At 36.5% G+C, this 22,644-nt stretch overlaps 1 protein-coding gene across 18 annotated transcripts in view; it reads right to left on the bottom strand.

Annotated features, from left to right (window-relative positions):
• Window positions 1–22,644, bottom strand: part of DPY19L3 (dpy-19 like C-mannosyltransferase 3) — a 42,296-nt gene that overhangs the window by 2,604 nt on the left and 17,048 nt on the right. For 4 of the 18 annotated variants that reach the window (XM_087738698.1, XM_087738703.1, XM_087738705.1 and 1 more), the window contains 11 exons: window positions 21,666–21,797; window positions 20,460–20,561; window positions 20,039–20,112; window positions 19,634–19,792; window positions 17,981–18,103; window positions 17,520–17,631; window positions 16,891–16,947; window positions 11,799–11,881; window positions 5,077–5,263; window positions 4,343–4,501; window positions 9–3,710 (listed from right to left, as the gene is read on the bottom strand). In XM_087738698.1, the coding sequence (XP_087594824.1) occupies window positions 3,549–3,710; window positions 4,343–4,501; window positions 5,077–5,263; window positions 11,799–11,881; window positions 16,891–16,947; window positions 17,520–17,631; window positions 17,981–18,103; window positions 19,634–19,792; window positions 20,039–20,112; window positions 20,460–20,561; window positions 21,666–21,797 (1,350 nt within the window). In that variant the 3' untranslated portion in view covers window positions 9–3,548. Of the gene's footprint in view, window positions 1–6; window positions 3,711–4,342; window positions 4,502–5,076; window positions 5,264–9,481; window positions 9,577–11,798; window positions 11,882–16,890; window positions 16,948–17,519; window positions 17,632–17,980; window positions 18,104–19,633; window positions 19,793–20,038; window positions 20,113–20,459; window positions 20,562–21,665; window positions 21,798–22,644 lie in introns of those variants that run through there. The other 14 variants (XR_015700321.1, XR_015700323.1, XR_015700325.1 and 11 more) reach the window with 9 other exon arrangements.

Raw genomic sequence — 22,644 nt, 5'->3', positions numbered from 1 at the left:
AAGCCTGAGAAAAGCCAAACCTTCCTGCTGAAAAACACTTTGCTTTCCTCCACAGGGACTAAACCAGAGCTCAATCCCTAACTGCACCTCTCTCAACCCATCCTGACATAAAACTAACCAAAAAGTGATTTTCAAATTACACAATTTATTTAGTATACAATAGTCATTACATCTCCTTACAACAACATATTATAAAATAACTATGTTAGATCGCACCGGCAGAACTTTGTAACAAGAAATGAAAATATACTTATGGATCTCAAAGGCTTTTCTCCCCTAAAAACATTCCGGCTGCTTGGTAACATTTTGCCTCTGTGATCTAAAAAGAAGTCATTCAACCACAGTGCCACTGATAACGCGCAGCTTAAAAGTCCCTGCAGACAACAAGTACCGTACACAAGAAGTCACGATGGTGCCACTCCCGTTGCTAGGTCTTCGTAAGACTTCGGTAAATGCGCTGCCGCGAGGGTTGTTCCTGGGGGTGGATCGTACGTCATACGATGAACCAGTGACGCCACAGCAGCCACTTGGAAATAAGGTGCATCAGGATGTAGCTCAGGAATAGGTAAAGTTATTTTTAAAAAAATGGCACATTTTCAATGCAGTGAATATAGCTTACAGCAAGACAGCAGAAGTAGAGAAAATAATTACCATCAGCCAAGTCAAACACCACCTACCTCTGAGGAGTCTCGGACTCTGACACCCAACCTCTAGGGGCAGGGAACGCCGCCCTTTCTACCACCAGCCCCACGCCTCAGCGGCACTGCCTGCTCCCCGCTGCTGCCGCTGCCCCAGCATGCCCTGCTCTGGCGGGCAAGCCTTTAAATCAGGGCAGGGAAGCAGCTGCTCCTGCTCTGCAGGTGCTGTGTTGATGCGTGCATTGCTTTCCTCTGTGCTGGTAAGTGGTTTTGTCCCTTGGCATTTTCTATTTTACTATTTTAAGGAGCTTGGTCTTCCGAACGCTGTGCTACGTAGTCACTGAAAGACACCCTTCCCTTCAGTATTAAGTCTTTCCGATAGAGGAACTGTTGGAGTTGTTTCAAAGTGTCACAAGCTACCTCAGCTCTGAAGACTAGGAGCTGCGAGAGTTAGTTAAGCAATCTCCAAAATACTTTGTATCTACTACTTCAAATTTCTGGTGTGCTAGCCTGGGGGGTGTCTGTGTTGCGAGAAGAAACTATGTTACTGTGGTGGTGCTGGACCACAGCCCTCGGGTTTTCTGCTTCCCCAAGACCTACGGTAGCTCGGGGTCTATTTTGTTTAAAACAAAAACAAAACAAAACAAATTGCACTTGGTGGTTTCTACAAAAAGGTTAAGTTTCTCCTTTGGCAACATCAGAGACTGTGTTTTTGAAAAAAATCTATTTAAAAATAACTACTGTTACAGCCAGGACTTCTTAGTCTCAGCTGTTACCTCCAAGTAAATTCTGAAAATGACAGGGTACCACTGGATCTTGGAATCTCTCATTTCCATCAGAGGAAAGTTACTGCACCTTTAAAGAAAGATACAACCACATTTTAAAATAAGACGATACAGCCGAGACATAATTTACCTTACGTGTGCTTGTTTTCAATTACTGTAAGGCACTCATTGAGGAATTCACTGACCCATGCTTTCAGCAAGAACGGGCATGCATCATTACAGGCCTAATTAAAGTTTTAATACTGATTAAAATGTTTTATTACGGTATTATGTGAAACTGCAGTGGTCTCCAACCTCATTAAGGGATACAGGCTAGAAATTACGCAGGAGTTTCAGTTGCTCAGTTTAACAACCTAGCTACTGTCAGCGTTTGATTTAAACACTGTCTGATTAAAGCACACTTTCCTTTTGTGTTAGCATGAAAGTGCAGAAAGATGTTGAACATTGTTTAATGAGTATTTACCGAATATAAAATTGTTTGAGCATGTGACATTTCCATCTCTTCAGTAATTTACCTTAGTACAACTGAAAAGGGAAAACATTTAAATCATTTGGAATTGGAACACAGCTCAGTTGTGAAAGCTAATCTCATTACACATCTTGATTAAATTAAATGTGGAGTTTACTATCAGTAGCACTTTAAGTTTCCCATCATTAGAAATTAATTGCAGTGGTAATTATTATAACTGAGTTATTTGCACAGGCCACAAACACTCTTACAGGTGTCCAAATGTTAATTCAACATTGGCCTAGAGGCACTTGGTTATTACAATTCTGTTTTTCATAAGAAACAAATGATCCTAGTAGATGTCTAATTAAAGTTGGAGAATACTGTTAGACTTTCAATCAGACTTAATCTCTAATTTCAATATAAAACCAAAGCAGCGCTAAAACACAGCAAAAGGCGTGTGGTATCTACATAGCACTTAGAAAGTCAGTACGATTCACAAAGTTCTAGCCGGTAAAAAGACAACGGGTACAAACAAATCACAAAATTCTCAGGATTGAGGCCTGTCTTCACTTAATCTTCCAAGTCAATTTAAAATCACTGTAGTCTGGTTTTTAGGATAAAGAGCAAGGACACGACGACTTTGTGCTAAAACACATAGCTTTCTGTCTGAAGTAACGGAAAGCAAAGCTCTAATACCTGAATGTATTTTAAGTACCTAAGTTTCCTGCTGATTTTAGAGATGAATTTTTCTTTTGTAAGGTTGGCAGTGTTCAATTTTGGTATCCTACTCCTGGAATTCACACGGGGAGAAAAAGGACCCCCTGTAGTTCAGAAAGCAAATACAGAAAATGGTGGTGTGAGAATCCAAGCTGAGAAATTTGTTTTTTTGTTTGTTCTGAGCATTTTACAAGGATACAAACATGCAACATGTATCAAGCATGCTCCAGCCTTTATTCTCATTAGAAACACGTAACACTCCATCATTAAATGCTTAACCTTATAAAACAGTACGTTTCTGTATCACTAAAAATGCTGGACAATGATTGAAGTTTTACTCTTCAAACTTGTTTGCCGATTCTGCACTCACTGATTCTGCAATCACACTCACAAGCTTGGAAACTCATCCGCATACATTCCCAAGGAATTAAAAAAAGAGGCACTGAAAGAGCACAAGGATCTGTCAAAGAGGATCAGATTATAAGACAAAACCTAATTTTTGTGACTATTTTAAGGATACACAGAGATAATGCATACTGAGTATAGGAGTAGCGTGGCCTGCCTTCATTGAATTTCTGTCATTTTATAGTAAAAATCCGAACTGCTGAGCAGAACTCCATAGGCTAGCTCTTCTGCAGTGGGCACGCGGGCTGCTCATTTCGTGTGTCTTCCCATCAGTTAAAACTGGAAAGCGATTATACCCTAGGTATTCAGAAGGTCAGACTTGATAATCAAAATGGTCCCTGCTAGCATTTATTTATGAATCTATGAAAATTTTGGCAACATCGAGCATGTTATGAAAACTAAACTGTCTGAAAAATAAGAATCACAGTAATTAAACAAGAAACCATCAATGTAAAATGTCTTACAAATGTAACATGTTTGTAAACTTCTTCTGCATCTTCTAATGTGGGTCCTAGCATTAAAATACTGAACTTGAAGCCATGGTTGGAAACATTATTTATGCTTAGCAAGTTTGTAAACATGGAATGTTTTGTTTTGAAACACTCTAGTGAAGTGTATGGTATAGGAAGGCAGGTTTTTTTTAATTTCCTCACAGAAGCGAGGATACAACGAAGGTTTCAAATCAGGTTCATTCTCTCCCAAACCATCCATGATCTGTAATGAAATTGAACAGATTTGTGAAATATCCTCAGCCAATTCACAGTTACAGGCAATAACAAGAAACTAAAAACAACCTCGCCGATACGTTCAGAGTCAGGCTGGCTGGATTTGTTAACAGGGACTGTATGAAACAAGGGGGAGTTTAAAACAGTAAGGTGTGTAGTATCGTTGTCTCTGTTCTGGGCAAAGCTGACTTGTCAGGGGTACGTCTCTCCTTTGGGTTATGCGGCCTGCTGTGGTTCCGCGTCAGCCCCAGAAATGCTTGAAACCTCCCCTGACACAATGGAGTAATGCAACCTTCCGCTGGTCCCGAGGGGACTGAAGCTGTGAAGCGATTTACGCTCTGAAAGGGAACGCTATTTGTGTACTGCTAAACTGGAGCTCATCAGGAAGCGATTACTTATTTTGCCCAGGCTGAGTGCCTCCCTTCTTCAGTATCAAATACCATTAAAAGCAAGCAGTGTTCAATTTGGTGATTTTGAGAATGTCTAAAGGCTCCATTAGATTTTACTTCCCACACTTACGATGAAGTGGAAATAACCCAAGCTACTTCAGATTGTAATTGTATTTCAAAAAGAAGTTAAGGAAAATGTATTTTCTTTATAAATCTTGTACATAATACTTACATGGCCATTAGCTACATCAAGTAAGTCACGTAACCGACAGCCTCTGCTGTGTCTTCTTTCGTAACAAATGCTGTCTTCTAGGATCACGTAGTCTGTGCCAAAGGATCGCAGTATTCTGTAAACATCTTCAGGAGATCTCTTGGCATAGATCTGATAAATCTATAAAAGAAGAAAACTAAGCTATAAGACATAATGCATCACCACTCTTTCTTTGTTTGCTCTTTCACGATTCCTTTATCTTGAACCAGAGAAAGAATTGAGATTGATAATCCATGTGATTTGAATTAAATATTTTTAAAAAATGCTTTATTCGGTAGCCACTTAGAGTTTCTATGTTATGGCTGCTACGATGCACAATAGTACTGCCGCTGACTACAAGAACACTGGATGGTGCTGCTGTCTCCAGAGAGGCCTTGGTAGATGCCTGTAAAACTTTCAGAATGTCTAAATTATAGGAAAGGATAGTTTAAAACAATCTCCTCAGCTTTGTGTGGGGTTTGTAGGTACAGTTATGCAGACATACACCAGCTGCCAGAAGTGAGTTAGCAGATGCCCAAAGTGCTACGAGATTCACACAAGAAGTTAAATTCTGGAACTGTATCTGAAAATAAGTTAGTTCAATGAGTAAAGCAGGTGATGTCATTTGCAACGTGCCATTCGAGATGGCGTGTGTTTTCTGGAATGGAGCCACTGACATGGATAAGAATTAGCTTAAACAATTGGAATACTCTTACCTGTTTTGTTCTCTCTCTCAGATTCTTATCCTCATAATGGGGGTGATTAGTTAAGGTCCGTCCAGTGCACAGTTTGACTCCTGCTAATAGCTGCATGCTCCCAGCAAACACTGCTGTGTTTGGAGTGTTTGACCTAAACAAACGTCGATAAGTCTGAGGAAGTCTCTGTAGGGGCATTTCTGCATTGCTTGTTACAGATCAGAAGGAAAAAAAAGACTGAAAAAATATTTTTCTGCCTCTCCTCTATTCAGGGAGCAAACTGTTCAAGCAACTGTGTTTTCTTCAAATATGAAGCGGATAAATCACGATAATACTCTCTAACTGCAAATAAAAAATTTACTATGCACTATGAGGAAATTTAGGGAAAACATAATCCTGAAAATTTCAAACTACTTCCATATTTCATATATTTCTTGGGTTCATATGGCCTCTGAATATTTGTAAGTCTCTATATCCTAATTCTTTTAATATTTCAAGAAACTTATTGTAACTTAGATTTGTGTCTGATATATAAGGTATTCTGTGTAAAAGGGATTATTTAATCTGAATGCTAAAACTTCTTGTAACTGTCCTGGCATTCACCATTCACTTGGAATGAAAACTTTGTTATGCGAGACATTAATCCTCCTATTTTGACAACTGTGGGAGAGAAATGATGAAAAAAGACACCCCAGCTGCAAAAAGCGGGGGGGGGGAGGGATGCAGAAGATGCCAGACAGAAATGCTGTCAATTATCGGTAGTGATCTCATCTGAAATTCAAAGCCAACGTCTAGAATTGTTATCTAAATAACAGTCTTGGTATCTCAGGATTGTATTGTTTAAATACCCATAATGAGAAATGACTTTTTGCTCACCTTCCCCCCAACAAGTTTACAATCTAAAATATATGTCAAGACACAACAGAAGGGCATAGCAAAAAGATAAAGTAAAAATGCCAGGCAACAGAGACTACTATAATTAGGCTAATTAAAAATGGTCATAGTATGCTTAAGTGTTTTCTAGCGCTTAGTAGGCATATAACCGTGAAAAGTTCCATGAAGACTAAAACAACAGAAAGAAGCATACATCAAATCAAGTAAAATGAAATTAGCAAGGAATGCGAATAGTTGCCTAACACCCACATACATGCACATACGGCACCTACAGCAGTCAAATAACTGTGACACTTTGGGGTGCACTTTAGGGAGCCTTTTGAAGCTGCAGCTATGAATTCAGTCTTCTTTAAGCTCCATGATCGGCTTGAAAATGTTAAGAGACAAGTATTAAATTTTACTATCGCCTTTCAAGAGATGACGCTTAGCAAATGAATTAATAATTACAAACGCTTCCTAAAAAATCCTGCACTGGTACATTAATCTCATCTAGGAAGGAGAGAGAGAGAGTATTTTTAATAGGCCAGTTCAACTTTACTGATAGACTAGTTTTCCAGCAGTTTATAAAACCAGTTTCATTTTAAAGTCTGAAAATATTTAATCTCTTCTAAAAATTTCTTTTTTACTTAAAATATTCAAAGCCACAAGTGTCATCAAGTAAATGTTTCGTTAAAAGAAGTGAATTTGTCTTAGAATTTGATTTTATGCAAATGGAATGGCCCTGACAGGCTGTCAGCTAGGACTCATCCCTGCATCTGCAGGAAAGCACAATTCTTTAGACTAAGCTGAAAAGAAGATTCACAGAGGGACTTGGTAGCGCTTTGACACCTCAAGGAAAATGATGATTCTCAAAGCACCTTCAACGTGTTTCTGTGTTTATGCCTGGGCTGGGGAACTTCCAGCAGGAAAAGTCTGTTTCTGTGTTCAAGATCCATTCAAATTTTATAACGCTCTGCAGTACGTATCTCCTGACTTCGCCTTGTCAAGTCAATCCTGCACCTCTCATTCCTAAAAAGCCCAATATAATGCAAACTTGCAGAATCAAACTTTCTTAAAAAACCCCCACAACGAGTACCAAAGGCAAAAACCACAGGAAAACAACAATAACAAAAAATTCCCAAGAAACAAGCTCTTCTGAAGCTCTTTTCTTACAAAAGAAAGCTAGAGAAAATGGTGATAGTGTCTGTTTTCCGTAACTTACTGGTAAAGATCCTTGTCAAAAATGTAGAAGATGCAGGGTTCGATTCCTCCCCTTTCTAAAAGCATTCATGCTTGCCCAGAAGGCGTGAAATATAGCTGAGTGCATTCTTTATTTATCAGGTATTAAGAGTTTTGCCAGCACTTCCTCCTCTTCCTATACCTTAAAAGTAATCCGGTGACACTCGCTTGCTTTTCAAAAACTGGCTTAGGTGCCTTGGTCCTGGATGGAGTTCAAAATCAGGTATTCCAGGTAAAGGCAGATGTTTCCTTGACTTACATGTTTGAAGTCCTAGAAAATTATATGCCTTAAGACATATCACTGCCCATATCTTAGTGGGGCCAGCTCAGACGGTTCCCAGAGCAACATGTGCTACTGCCAGAGCCATTGGAGGCACTCTTTTCCCGTGTGTTACCGGAGGCAGTGCCGAGAACACAAACCTGGCAGTGGCTTTCACTGCTGTGGGCTGACACTTGGAAGCTGGGAGGTGATGCTGAGCTTCATGCAATGTCTGCCCTGCTTAACTACATCTTAAAGAACTTCAGCTGGTGGCCGTTACTGAGCGTTTATCTTCCAAAACAGCCACCAGAGGGAGATACGACAATTAACTAATATTTTTCAGGTACAGGATGATTTCTACATTTCATGCGAGCGTCTTTCTCTAATACTCCTACCTGAGTCAGACACTAACTGCTGTGGTCTGTATCCAAGGCAGCTAATGTGCTTCAAACCACTGAATGACACTTCTCTATTATAGAAAAACAAAGCAATTTTTACAAATGTCTGAACAAATGATGTATAAAATGAAAGGATAATTTGTTTTTATAGCTTTCTGCCAAGCTCCGTACCACGCTGCCCAACCTGCAAACAATTTATTCTGTACGAAATGTCACTAAATAATGACAAGGACTTACAGGTCAAACTGATTTACATTATATAATTTAAATGTCATTCCAAGCAGACCCGATGGAATTTTGAACAAATAATCTCATTTATTTTTGAAGCTCTAAGCTTTCAACAAGTTAATTACAGCTGAACTAATGGGTAAACTAAGCACTATAATACGTCGTATGAAGCTTTTCTTTACTTACACTTAAGAACTTAGACAATTATGTAAACATTGAAGAACAACTCATTAAAAATAAAAGGGTTTTACAGGAACTACAGGTCTATGCCTAACTTGCACAGACTCTAGAAGTGGTAGTAATTCGTTCTCTTATAAGGTGCTATAGAATTATTGTCAGTTGGTTTTAAGGAAGCCCTACAGAAATGGCCAATGCTGCAATTATAGGTTACATCATTAGAAATAAAATGGCTGTTTCTATTAAAAGTCCTCCAGAGTTGAACTCTGTACTTGGCTTTCAAAGCCATAAAATCTGATAAATCTCAGATTATTCCTTTACTAGCGCCTGGGTGCAATATGAATCTACAAAGCAAAGGAGTTTGAGAAACGGAGAGTCTAAAAAGGGGTTCTTGAATATGCCATGTTAGATTTTTTTTTTCTTTAAAAGAAAGTATTTTTATTTGCAGAATGCTATATTAAAATATTACAGGTTTAGCTGCAAATGATAGGCAGTAAAGCACATTCAGTCAAACTGTCATGGTTCTTTTTTTTCCCTCTGGTTTGGAAAGACTGAGAATCGCAAAAATGGAAAATGACAGCCACAAAGAAAGAGCAACAAGATGCATTTTTGTTAGTCCCAGCCTCAATTTTATGCATGCATATTTTGTTCACATAAATGAGTGCACCTACACAGTTGGTATAAACCTAGTTCTCAGGCACTATCAAGTTCACGCCTGAATTTTACTGACAAATCAATGACAAAGGATAAGCCCAAGAATTTAAGAACAATAATTAAAAAAAAACAAAAACAAAACCCCAAAAGTGTAATATTGCCTTTAAAGTCTGGAATATGTGTTGATTTCAGTGTGATTATCCTTGAAAATCAGGCATGTAAGTAAGAGTGAAGAGTTAAAATTTATAGCTGGCTTGAAATTAAAATATAGCCATTAATATAAATTACTAAATGAAAGAATCACCATTGAAACATAGGTATTCCATTTCTGTAACCTTAGGAGCTTTTTGGAAATTTGTGGGGTTTCCACTAATACAAAAATTTGCCTGCTTGTCCCCCACACCTGATTCAAATACAGTTGACATACAGCTATGCTCTGCCAAATCTCAGTCTCGGTTAACTTTTCCACTGTTTTGGCTGTTGTCTGAGATTTCTAAGAAGCTTTTCTATGATTTTTGGTAACTGCTTATGAAATATTCCACAATTCTAGACAGGTTTCCCCTTTAAAGGCAGAAGACATTGCTTCTTAAACACTTACCAGAAGTAAACAGAGTAGGGAAGTTCACGCTATTGATTTGCTCATTCTACTGATATTCTTCCCCATCTCACAAATGAGCATGTTGTTCCTGTTGTCTTAGGGAGAAAGACCAAAACTAAGAATTTTAATATACCTCCCATCTGGGAACACAGCTGTGAACTATCCCTGGGTCACTGGCAGGAGCTTCTTGACCTTTTTTTTTTTTTTTTTTTTTAAAAAGAAAGCTAAGAAAATGAGGTAGTGGGTAGGAAAAAGCAAGGGACTGGGATATGCACGATCATTATGTAAAAAATTGCACTCTGCAACAGATGCAGTCCAATACAGTGACTTTATTGTAAAGATACAAACCAGTATATCTTCCTGAAAACGTTATGGTAATTTTAGTAAGGGGAAGAGTAAAAAATACATCTGCAGACACTTCACAGTGGACAGACTAATAGGTGGCTATTATTCAGATTGTATATTTGGACAAGTTAATATGCATTTAGGTCTAAGCAGATAGAAGGGTTTTCTTGTTGTGGAGAGATTGCAGGACAGATGAGTTATCCCTAATTCACTGCTATACATGATAAATTAGAGCTGCTCATACTGAGTTTTAATAATGAATGATTAGTTCCTGACACCAACCTTGACAGATCATTAACTACAGCAGAACTATCAAGTGTTAGTATAGTAAAATATTTTTCTTACACATCAAAACATAAGAAAATCTGTCCCACTTTGAGAAACTTACCATAAATTTTGTTGACTTGTATTTAAAGCACAGATAATTAACTCTTCTTTACATGAATAATATTTCTAAACACAATAAATTCTAAGTAGAAAATTTCCCTCTGTAATTGTCTGTCATGACTTAAAATGAAAAGAGGACAGGCACCAGTTTAGCATTCTCAGCACTAAGAACATATGAAAAATTATTCTCACCGGATCCAGTCAAATCCAGTTCGTGGCTGGGAATAACTCCACATGCATATTTTATGTATAAATCTATATATAGCTCCATTTATTGTACACAGGAGACCTGAACTATCATACATTTACCATCTTTTAATAAAACAGTAGTGCTAAATGGAACTGGCTGGTAAACATTAGTCACGAAAACATGTCAATATGGCTGCAAAGACTCTAAATGATGGAAAAAAACATGGCCTGCTTTCAAAATAAGTCAGTGAAGGCTTGTAATATATTTTCCTTCTAAATTACTCCTTCTAGTTTATGGATTAAAGAAATACAACATTATGGAGCGTAAATATGTTGCTATGGGTAGAATAGGCTGGGCGACTGGTTTCGCTGAAGTTCATTGCATATGAAAACACAAGGCTCCAAGGAAATACTTCAAATAGTTCAATGTGAAATGTAGTAAATTCAGATTTACTCTCAGAATGTTTTCCTCCAGAACATGAAAGTGATTTTTTTTTTTTTAATCTTTGACAGAGTTCCAAATAAATACAAATCCCAGGAATTCCTCTGTTCAGAACTTAACCTGAAAGTTTTTAGTGGTTACTGTATGTTAATGGAGAACATATCCCTTAAATTCACAGTCCTCCAGAGAACATCCTACCCAACCCTTTTTCTCAGGATCTTCTACATGCAGTATTCAAAACTGTTTCCACCTAAAAAATACCTTCCCATGCTCTGTGAGAAAGCAGAAGTGACGAGGTGGGGTTGAAACGATTAACTCATACTCCTGAAAGAGACTTTGCACCTATGCTTAGCTGTGGCAAGTTCTAGTTCAATTACAAATATTTTGTTTACAGTTTAGAACACATATTGGGATTAATTCTAATAAATATAAAAAATTTAGGTTATTTTAAAGTTCAAGAAACAGGCTGTAAACTACAGATTTTCCAGCCCTACAACCGTACATCCATGCTTTTTAAAATTATAAAGTTGAAAAGAGAAGGACACCAGCTTGGGGGGAAAAAGTAAAAAATAAAATTATTTCACTGCAAAGATCTATTAATGTGACGAGGTAGCTATAATACGATGGAAGAAGCTTGACACCTCCAAACTGACCTCTTTCAGCTAGGAAAACTGTGTGCTTATGGGGGCAAATGGACTCAACTGGTTCCCTTATGCGCATGCAATACAGCAGGGTGATACTGAACCAGGGCAAAGCAGCCTGGGGGACCTTGCATATAGCTGTTCTCCACAGCCGTTAATATGCTAACCTCTTGATAGCCCATTCATCCTTAACTATCTCCATGGGTCACCAGAGTTCACTGATGAGCTGTGACAAATAAGGAGAACACTATAACTAAGAACATTAGATCTACACAAATAGCATTTAACTTAAATAGAGAAAAAATCCTCTTACTTAATCCAGTTCATCAGCTCCACAGTGTCTGGGTCATAGAATTCTCTCAGCTCTGACAGTTCATCCATTATTCCTGGCCAGAACTGTAATGAAAACAAAATAAAACAAACTGAAGACAGAATGAACAAAACAAGTTCTGGATGTTGAAACATATTATTTCCTCTTAGCTGGTACCCGATCTTGTCCAGCTCATGGGTAAGTTCCAAAACATAAGCATATCTACCCTTCTTAGGAAGGACAGGTGGCTGCAGTACAAATACAGAGTTTGACTTTAACATCTGCAGCTCCTGCCAGATGATGAAAAGGAACAGAATTACCCGTTGTGGTGAGCCCAAGAACAGCTTTTCTTGGATGCACATCTCACTGGAGGTTTCCAGAACTCTATTAGTTAAGATCAGTTTGTATCTTAAAATCGATAGGAAAATAAAAGTTGCCACTAAATGTGACTGTCGTGCATTGTATCTACTTTACAAACGAAACATTTCAGTTCCCTGGTGTACAGATGAATGTTAATGTTTTAAGTTATTTCTTGACAAACCAAGCTTAAAGAAAAGGAACAAGATAAAGAGGCATCATGTAACAGTTCAATATGTAACAGCCAAGCTATTAATAATGGCTATGATTACAGGAGAAGGAAAGGCCTCAGGAATTAACATCATTAAGTTTGGAAAGACAACTTACAACTAAATAAAAAAACCGTAGGAAATCTGTATCAGAAGTTAAAATCATTAGATGTGGATGGTGGATGCCATTAATAGCACTTCAGAAATTTGAATTAGAAGAGAACCACTGAAGGAAAAAAGTAAAGTGTGACTGAACGGCAACATTCAATAGACTATCGGAGAGAAAGCATTTCAAAATTTACTGAAGACATAAATCAAATTTGGAGGAAAGAAATAAGGATTGAAATTGATACTGAAAAGCTTAACCCTCACCCCCCCAAAAGCTAACAGAACAAGATTTATTTAAGGGTTTCTTGTTGTTTAAGCTAGTGAATATTCAAGGTCAAAATGGAGCAATTAAGAAAGATAATGACAATGCTAATGACTAACTGATTGCTTTGCATCATTCTTTACTACAGAGGGTGTTGTGGTGAAACCTATTCCAAACCTGCTTTCTTTAGATAATAAGGATTGCTAGCTTGCAAAGTGAAATGTCACAGGAAAAAGTGCAAGAAAACCTGCCTGATAATCTAAAAAGCCATAAATCATCCAATTTAGATAATATTCATCCAAGAGTTCAGAAGGAATCTGAATGTGATGCTGCTGAGCTACTTAGCAAAAATATGCATTCTTTCACTAAAACTGTAATTATGTAGGAGGACTGGGGAGCAGGAGATATAATTGGGCCAATTAAGACACTAGTTTAACTGCTTACTTGATACATTTGTTAAAGTAATACTGACTGGTAGACTGAGAAACATCTAAAAGATAGTTATGGCAGTATCACAACCTTAGAGTTTTGGGAAGTACAGTAGTATTATAATAGACATATTTCTGCTCTTCAGAAGATCTCTCCAGAGATTAGTAAATAAATTAAGCAGTTGTGAAATGAGGCTGAGGAGTCTCATAATGAATCAAAATTTCCTCTCTTCATTGCTGAACTACCCTGGATAGCTAAACATTTTGAGAGCTTTGAGTCCTTCAGGCTGGAGACAGAAGGAAATGGGCTCTGCTTTGCTTCTAGATTGTGCTGCAAGCCTGCCTTGCAATCTACTGAGAATCTAATGACGCTGTGCTATCTACTGAATGCTGGGACTATTATATGGCATTAACTAATCTAGATGATAGGTTTTTCAAGCCACAGTGTCATACTACTGCGACTTTTGAGTGAGTACAAGCAGTTTTCACTGGAAGAAAATTTTGGTAGTGGGGCTCGCTATTATTGAATTGAAAAAGATAATTCTGAGGTAGCAAAATTTTCAGGTAATATTACATTTAATTAGTCAAGCCAAGAGAAAACTGAGGAACTTCAGGAGTTCCAAATACAATAGAATAACAATGACAAAGTAAATAAAAAGTAAAGCATATGAAAATATGGACCAATAACACTGATAGAACAACTTTGTCTTGTAAATCAAGCATATGTCAGATTGAGAAAAAATGTCTTGTGACACAAAGAATGGATAAAAAGAACAGATGCAGTATATCAGATATTTTAGATTAGTAAAGGGGGATGCAACAAACTGTTCAGAATAATGAGTGGTATGTAAAAGAGGTTTCCAGCTTGTAACACACTGATCTCTGGGGTCAAAGTCTTCAGGAAAAGAAGTCTGTTGTCAAGTGGCTTAAATTAGCAAAACAGGGATTTTGTTCTGGACTGGAAAAATCTTAAGGACTTGGAATTTCCAGTAGGCTTAAAAAAACACTTGCATAGGAAAAGGTAATATGACATGTTATTGCTGACTTGCGTCAAAACCAAAAAGAAAGCTAAGAAAACAGAAAGGTGGCATACTCTAAACTGATAATGGGGGATATTTTTCCTAAGGTATGTAATTACTCATTGAAAAAATATCACCAAGACCTAGAATCTACAAAAATAAATGAAATAATAAACTCTGAACTTGATGACATGACTATAGAAAGAAGTTGAATTATTAGGAGAATTAGGTACTAAAGTTGTTGTTTGTTCCCCCACTCTAGCTCCTTGGTGGATGTAAGACAATTTTTAACTTTCAGGAGTAGAATTAAATCATTTGTGAGTGAAAACATTATCCCAACTCCCTATACTGTAGAAAGATTTCGGCTTTCTCTTTCACATTTGTTATCCTTCTGGCTCATGATCATGGATTTCATCCAGTATATCAATGCTTAAGTTTCTTATTGAATGTCTGGGGTGCTTTGGCTTTTCAGTGTACTTTGATTTATTAAGAGTTACTATCCCCAAATATATATACTGAAGATATACACTTGACAATTTTTAACTCAATGGCTGTGATAAGAACCCAGAGATTTTTTAAAAGCTTGCAGCTTTTCCCCACAAACAACCTATCTTTTTCATTCTAGCTAGAAAGTCCAGAGTTAGACAATTGTGCTAGCCACAAACTTGGAGGTGCTGAACAGTCCACTGATGATTATGGGAGTTCAGTAATTCTCAAATACAAGGACACTTATTTTGAATTCAAAAAGTATAAGCATTAATTCTTTGGCCTCTGAGTGTAAGTGAAAAGCAAGTACTACTACATTATTTATAGTTACTGTTGGCCTAAGAATGAAAATTAAGAATCTCAGTCTCCTTAGAGTAACAGGATTAGATATTATGAACAGAAATAAACATGACATTTGCTTTTGTCATTTCTTCTACAGACTGTCAAGCTTGCAAACTTTAGGTTTAAAGGATAAATACATACAGTACATACAGGGAGCTCTTCAGTATAGCTGAAGATTGCTCAGATCATTGGAATATGTTGCGCTATGGGCTGCAATAAATGTATACGTTTGGAGCAAAAGGACTTGGCCATGATGAAGATAAAAAACACAGTTTGAGAAATTACATGAATGGATAGCTTACTAGCAAATAAAAATCAAGATTATTTGGCAAAACCAGAAACTATAAACTTGCTGAAGCTCAGGAACTAATTTTAAGTACCAACAATTTATTTAGGAACGACTGACGTACAAACGCAAATTGATGGGTATTATTCTGTTGAGAAGTTAAATGCAATGGACACAGATACAGCTGAAATCTACCTATAAAGAGTATGAACTGAAACATAAATAATATTTAGTACTGCATTATATACATGTTGCATTATCTGCAGCACAGCTAAAGTATGTATGGAAATACTTCAGCACTTTCACTTTATGTAAAAGATGTTTGCCTATGCTAATGAAGAAAATGTGTGTAAATAGAAATATAGATGTCTTATAGGTCTCAAAACATACCGTGCCTAAAATCTGAAAGATAGCTAGCATTGTAGCTGCGTCTGTATCAACAAATTATTGTTCAAGTGATCTATTTGGGACTGTAGTAACCACATGCCTCCAAAGAGGCTTTCATTAGCTTATTCAGGATTAGGTTAATAATCCCATAAAACTCCTATTTTGAGGAATGGCATTAAAGAATAGTTCTTCTGACAAACGTAACCATAAGAGGCAATGAAATACAAAACTGCCCTACTACTAGTTCAAGAAAACTAGCCATGATAACCAGTTAACTTTCTGGTGAACATGCAAGCTGCTCATGCAATCTGAGCAGTCACAGTGCGTGAACAGATAAATACTTATCTCTGTCCTTTCCAGATAAGGAAGTCTCTGTTATCAAAATCTACTTGCACTGTCGGTTTGTTTCTAAAGGTTTTAGAGAGAGAATATATAAACCCATTCTCACAGAAGCAATGGATGCTTTTTGGATCTCCCTCTGTAACAATTTTTATTCTGACCATTGGCAGGGAATCTGGTGACAAGTTTTATCTGTCTGTCAGGTAGGCTTCTTTCTTGAAGGCTCACTAACTCCTACAGCTTTGCAGAAAAGACACATGCACAAAGATATCTACTCCTTTTGTAGCTGCAAGAACTGACTTAAGACAAAAAATACTGAGAGGTGATGTATTTCTTTAATCCCACTGAGCACTTTGAAAAATTATATTTTTAATGTCAATAAAAAGTATTTCCTATATTTCAAAAAAACACAAAAGTGATGTTTTTCAGGCAGACTGAGCACAACTAATGACTGATCTAAAGCCTATGAAAATCAGTGACTTCTGCTGACTTCAGAACTGAATCTGACAGGATTTAGGAACTTCACATCTGCTCATAAAGAGTGGGAGGAAAATTATTCCTAATTGATCGGTCACATTAGACCGTCTATTAGAATAATGTCATGCTCTTGGCATCACCCATGTCAAAAGAAATGGCATTATTTCTATCACGGATGATGAAAATGGTAAATGACTTCCCTAACCAGCATACCAATGGAAAAAAAAAACCCTGAGAAGTCTTCTAGCAGAATAATAAGAAAATTTAAGTGGAATACATCAGTGTAACTTTACTAAACAAACTGTTACAGTCTTTTTTGACTTTTTGTTTCACTGTTTTAAAGGGGGAACAGACTTCCAGAGTGAATGCCAAAACATTAAGAAAAAATTTCTTACCTTGTATGAAATGTATAGTAATGTAATTATTGGTATAGAATACTTGATCACATGCATCTAAGAGAAATTGCAAAAAAAAAAAAATTGGTTATTCTGATGATACATTTATTTGGATAGACTTAATTTTTAATGTATTGATATCTGACATATTTATCATGTGGTGGAATTTACAGAGTTTGAATTTTAAGACCATATTCTGATTTTGTTTTCAAGTAAAACCCTTATTACAGACCCATCACAAATGATGGATATATATCTATATACTTAAATCTATCTTCTACAAAGTGGAAAACACTGTATCATTCAGTATAATAGTCTGTAACAGTCTTCTCAGACTGCTGATGATTTCTTAATATGGTGACTAAGACTTTTTTAGTAAAATTGTGGTTATTTTTCATAGCCACATCTATATTGCCATCTAGTGTATTCAAATGGAATTGTTTAATATAGAAACCACTAGAAAACACATTTGACTTCCTCAATTTCTACAAATACGCTTCAGAGATATCCAGTTTAAGAGGACTACAAACAATATTCATGTCAGATTTCTTATAATTCTGAGTCTTGGTTTGGTTTAGATATGGAGCAAAAACAAATTTCATTGAAATGCTGTTAAGTATAGTGCTAACCCTCTGTGATGTGTAGAGATGAATACACTTCAGGATAAGTTTCCATACTTCTGTACTGCACAGGCCAAAAGAGGCAAATACACACATGTGGGATGTCCAGAGGTACTTCATTCTGAAAGAATACAGACAAGTTTTTGCTGATCATCTGGAGCTCTGCTAAGCCGTGTTGATGAGAGCAGTTAGAAATTCTGAACACAGTTTTGTTGGACTTTCAGGACTCTGAAATAACTGAGTAAAAGACTGACTTTGCTATGTGCTCTTGAGAACACCTCTGCTCCCAAACTTCCAAATATTCTTTTTGGCAGAATTTTGGGAAATGCCTCAGTCTACAAGCAGAAACACACCAGGGAGAGAAAGAAGGTTCATGATCCTATCAGTTTGTGGTCAGCATATTTTACACTCTTATAAAAATATACTCAATTGTCTAAAAAAGTCTTTAGTAGAATTAAAAAAAAATATACCTCATTGTGCTTAATGCCAGACATCCAAAAAGAACTGTGTGCATTAAGTTGTAAGCAGCATCAGGCTTCAGTGTTATTGTGCATTCTTCCATTTTTTCCATGAACTGGACTTGATTTGAACCACTGATTAAACAGAAGACATAACAAATGTTATATTCAGTTCTGTAACATATTTCATATGGTTGTCTGTATTTTAAAAAGCATTTAATCCTTCTAATGCTAAAGAGCAACACTGCTGCTATCAGTCCTCAATCTTCTATTGTATCTATGATATAATTAAGCCTGATAGCATCAACGTGATGCAGCATCAGGTATTTACTTTCATGTCTAGTCTTCTGGAAATGCAATGGGTTTAAATGAACTGGTTTAGAATGAGATAAAATTGTTTACAGAAAGGCATGCTTGCTTTATTGCTTGAAGCAGCTACTCCCACAGGGTTCACAGGGCTTTTGATGAGAGTGAAGAACTTAACTGTGTTTTGTGGGGTTGTGCTGGTATATCTGGATGCTACCAAAGCCATAGATTGGAAGTAAATTTACAGAAAAGAAGTGCTGAAAGGACTGGTTATTTCTTGATGTGGCTAGTCTTGTGAATGTATGTGGAGGGCTGATCAAAAAAAAAGAAGCTGCTTAAATGTGTGGGGTTTTTCCCTGTTTTTTCAGGTGGGGATAACTGAGATAACTGGGCAGTGTTAAAAATTAGGGTAATGTTTGGGATTACATTTAGGATTACAGAAAATAAGCGCTGCAGTCTTTGCTTTTAAAATTGATTGATGCAGTAAGTTTTTTAAGATGCTGGTTGAATAGTACCAAAATGCCTTACAGATGACTATGACTTCACAATTATCATAACATAGTTTCGGAATGTCTCAGATCCTCTTCCTCCCCCCCTTCTTCTTTTACCCTGTTTTCCATAAAATCTACGATGAATGGCATTAGTTATGTGAGCACTCCTTGAATTTTTGCTTAATCAAGTTTTATATCATCCCTTCTAACTTTTGCCCAGGTTGCAAATGTAAAATTGAGAGGTTTATAATGAACCATTTTTTTTTTTAAATAGCAGTTCAGTATTAATTTTCTTCTAGTGTTCTGTAAATACGTCCAAATCCTACAGGTTAGCTACAGGAACTGGCAGCAGTGATGCACTGTTGCAGTCTACCACTCCTGCATCTTCACACAGATCATAGCAAGTTCAGCACAGACTATCCTTGCACATTTCTGGGCAGTTTGAGGATCCCACCAGGGAAATCTTTGATTGGGAGTGCTTTGCACAGGGAAAATGGGATGAACTAAAGAAACTAACATTGTTTTCCATAAAGATGCCCTTCCCCTGCTTTGCCTTCCCCCACCCCCCCCCACCCCGAAAAACCCTCAACCAAATCTACACATACTACAAAACTTCAACAGCAAACAAAAGAGCTTGAAGGAATCTGGGGAAGAATGTTCCTTTGTCTAGGCTCGTTACATCCTTTACGTTTTTAGCTTTAATAGGAAGTTACTCATTTTGCTGGATCTCTCTATTATATGTCCTACTGTTTCCTTAGTACCTGTGGAAAGTAATACTGTATGCTGCTGTATTCAACTGTCAGTTCCTTAGCCTGTTGAAGAAGAGAAAATTGATAAAAATGTGAATTATTTTAAAAACATATTTTACCTGAGGTTCCGAAAGGCAACAATTACAGCTGCTACTGTCATAAGGGAGAGAACAAATACGTAGACGTAAAAAAGTAACGTATCCGAGAGTCTTGAAAAAGTATTTAATGGTAGTAAACCAAAAGCTTCTTCGCAAAGATATAGGTTAGCATCAAAATCTCTAAAGAAAAAAGAATAATCCTTGTCATCATGTATTTCATAAATTGATGTAAAAAAGGATCGAAGTTTCCTTTTTTTCCCAAGAAATTATAAAGCCATAGTTGTGCACATTATTATGAAGGAAAATATATGACATAAACATGAGGTAGAAATCTCTTGTTTATCACCAAGATTTTAAGTGAGAACAACCTGCAGGTGTCGCTTAAGGAAGTCATACAAAAAAAGCAAAATTGCAGATAAACCATACCTTGTTGCCCCAAATCCAAATTTTGCTTTCAGGAATTTGAATATATGTTCATCTGACTCAAGATTAAGAATTTTCTACAAAGGGGGGGGAAAGAAAGGAAAGTATATTTTAAGTATCAAAAAACTAAGCTTCAGTATCAGAATGCAGTATAAATCTACACTTGTTATAAAATTACAGGTGACCTTCAAGTTACAAATAGGTATTCCATTATTTGGTGTTAATTTATGGTTTTAAGAGTATGTTTTAAAATCTATATACCAAAAAGATTAGCAAAATGATCTTTCATTTCTAAAATGCAGTCTCTGAAATGCAGTGAAATCTCATTGCAATTTTTATTTAATGATATTACTGTAGATGGTTAACAAATAGCTTTTAACGTAATATGTTTTGTAAGTTTCTATATTAAAAGTTATTTGCTTACCTTGATGAATTTATTTATTAGGAGAGTCAAGCACAAGACTAATAGTACATGGAGGATAAGCTTCCCAAGCCTGTTAAGCAACCCGCCCTTTTTTAGGTTTTTCTAGAAAGAAGAATATATTAGTATTTCAGTACTTTTTTGTATGTATTTGGAACAAAATATTAGTATTTCAGTACACTTGTATGTCTTTGGAACAGAAGCAACACAGAGTATTTGAAACAGCTTATCTGGTAGGCCTGATTAGGATCAAACTTGTATTAGGTTCCTGTAAGCAAAAATGTATACATAACCAAGTATCCAGAATAAAGATATTTCTTCCACAAAACTGAAGGGACAATATCATAAAAACTCCCCAGTGTATTGATCTGGCAGCGTTTTGTAACTAGCCAAACAGCCTTCCTTCAGAGGTGGCCCCATTATATTTATGTAACTGCTGGCACCCAGTGCAACTGTGGTTGTGTTCCAAGATTCCCCTAATTTCAATAGTATTGTGTGCCTTCTGAAATATCTATTGATTAGACCTTCCACCTAAATATGACAAAGGTGTCTTCTGGCTCTAACTGTCAGTTGGTAGGATTTTGAGCAATTTTCCAGTTCAAAGCTCCAGATCTGAGAATGGTTCTTTGGCTGCTCACAGGCAACTTGGAATAGGTGCAGACATTGTCTAACTGTAAAAAACAGTCCTGATTTTAAAAGGTCACGAGTGAGAGACAGCAGGAATGGCCCTGTAAGTTCATATATTCTGGTTAAAGGCTGTCATCAATGCCAGTATCAGAAAAAAGAGAATTGTAAATACAGGAAAAAAATCCTAATCTTTGAAAGAAACAATATATTTCAGTAAGCTGAATTTGACATGTGCCTGGTTCTCACAGAATATTTTGTTGAAGGCAGATCCATAAATGCAAGACAAGTCCTGCTGAAACAGGTGTAAGGTCCGTTTATGGAATTTTTTTGCAGAATCCAAACTGCAGCTTGCACAATCATAAATGTTAATAGCAATCACAGAATTATGGTGTCTGATGTGCTTGGTTATGCTGTAGTTAGTGTAATTGAATTCATTATTTGATCATGCAATGTTTTTGTTGCTTTACGCTATAGTAATTCCTCTAATTAGTATTAGTAATTTAAGATTATAATGCATATAAATTACTCATTTAACTATATATATCACACTCTTTAGTACTACAAAAATATTTCTGTACCTACCTGGATTGTTCTTGCTATCAAGACAGAAGCATTAAAACTTATAAGTAATGATCCAAGAATCATAGAATTAAAGAACTGTAGGACACAGACTAGCAGTAATCCCGAAATCTGAATGATATAGAGCCACGTAACCTGTAACAATAATGATATTTTTATGCCTACAAAACTTTACAGTCATAGCTGCTTTTCTTTGAATATGTTTTATAATTTATTTCAACATCAGTTATTTTTACAAAAAAATGCATCATCTTGCACTAAATCATTACACTTAAAGCTATTACTATATCCTTTCTACATGTATGTCCTGAACTAGTCAGGTTAATATTTTATATCTACTTTAGACCTAGGGAAGCCTGATGCTATAATAAAGCAGATAAGTTAAACAATTGCAGAGTGAAGAAAATATTAATTACTTAATATTTGGAAGATGTTTTGTATTTTCTTTAGTCAAAGAAGTGTTTCTGTAGCCTCTCTAATGTCTTTACGACTAAAGAGTTATGGCTCAGTGCAGTTCAGCAATCAAACATCAGCTGATTTCTTTAATTTTTTTGCAATAGTTTAGTATAGTCCTTTCTGAGCTATGCTAAACTATTATGAATGTTCAGCTGAATGCAAACACTAAAAACCAGCTGATTTTCTGATACAGTGGTACCAAAACATAAATTTTACCTGACACAAAGATCCTGAGTTCAGTCTTGTATTACAGCGGTGGTGCAAGTCAGTATCAAATGGCCCAACAAACTCCAACAGTTTTTAGTAGCACTTTTTGGAAAACTAATAGGGAATGAGTGGTGCAGTAAGTCCATTTTAGTGTAATTCAGGATGAAGCTGGCAATTTGCCAACTTTTAAGGTAGCTGATTAGTCACATTAATTGCTAACTTCAGCTTACATTTGCAGACATAATGAAGAGTTCAGAAACTGTTAAATAAACCACATTTATTTTGGTATGCAGCCACCATGCTAATTTTCAGTTAAATT

This window comes from Nipponia nippon, unplaced genomic scaffold (assembly GCF_047370975.1).
Source record: "Nipponia nippon isolate SJK-2023a ecotype South Korea unplaced genomic scaffold, ASM4737097v1 scaffold_7, whole genome shotgun sequence".
NCBI classification, from domain to species: domain Eukaryota; kingdom Metazoa; phylum Chordata; class Aves; order Pelecaniformes; family Threskiornithidae; genus Nipponia; species Nipponia nippon.
The sequence above is the reverse complement of the archived record's forward strand: the minus strand, read 5'-3'. Positions and strand labels throughout refer to the sequence as shown.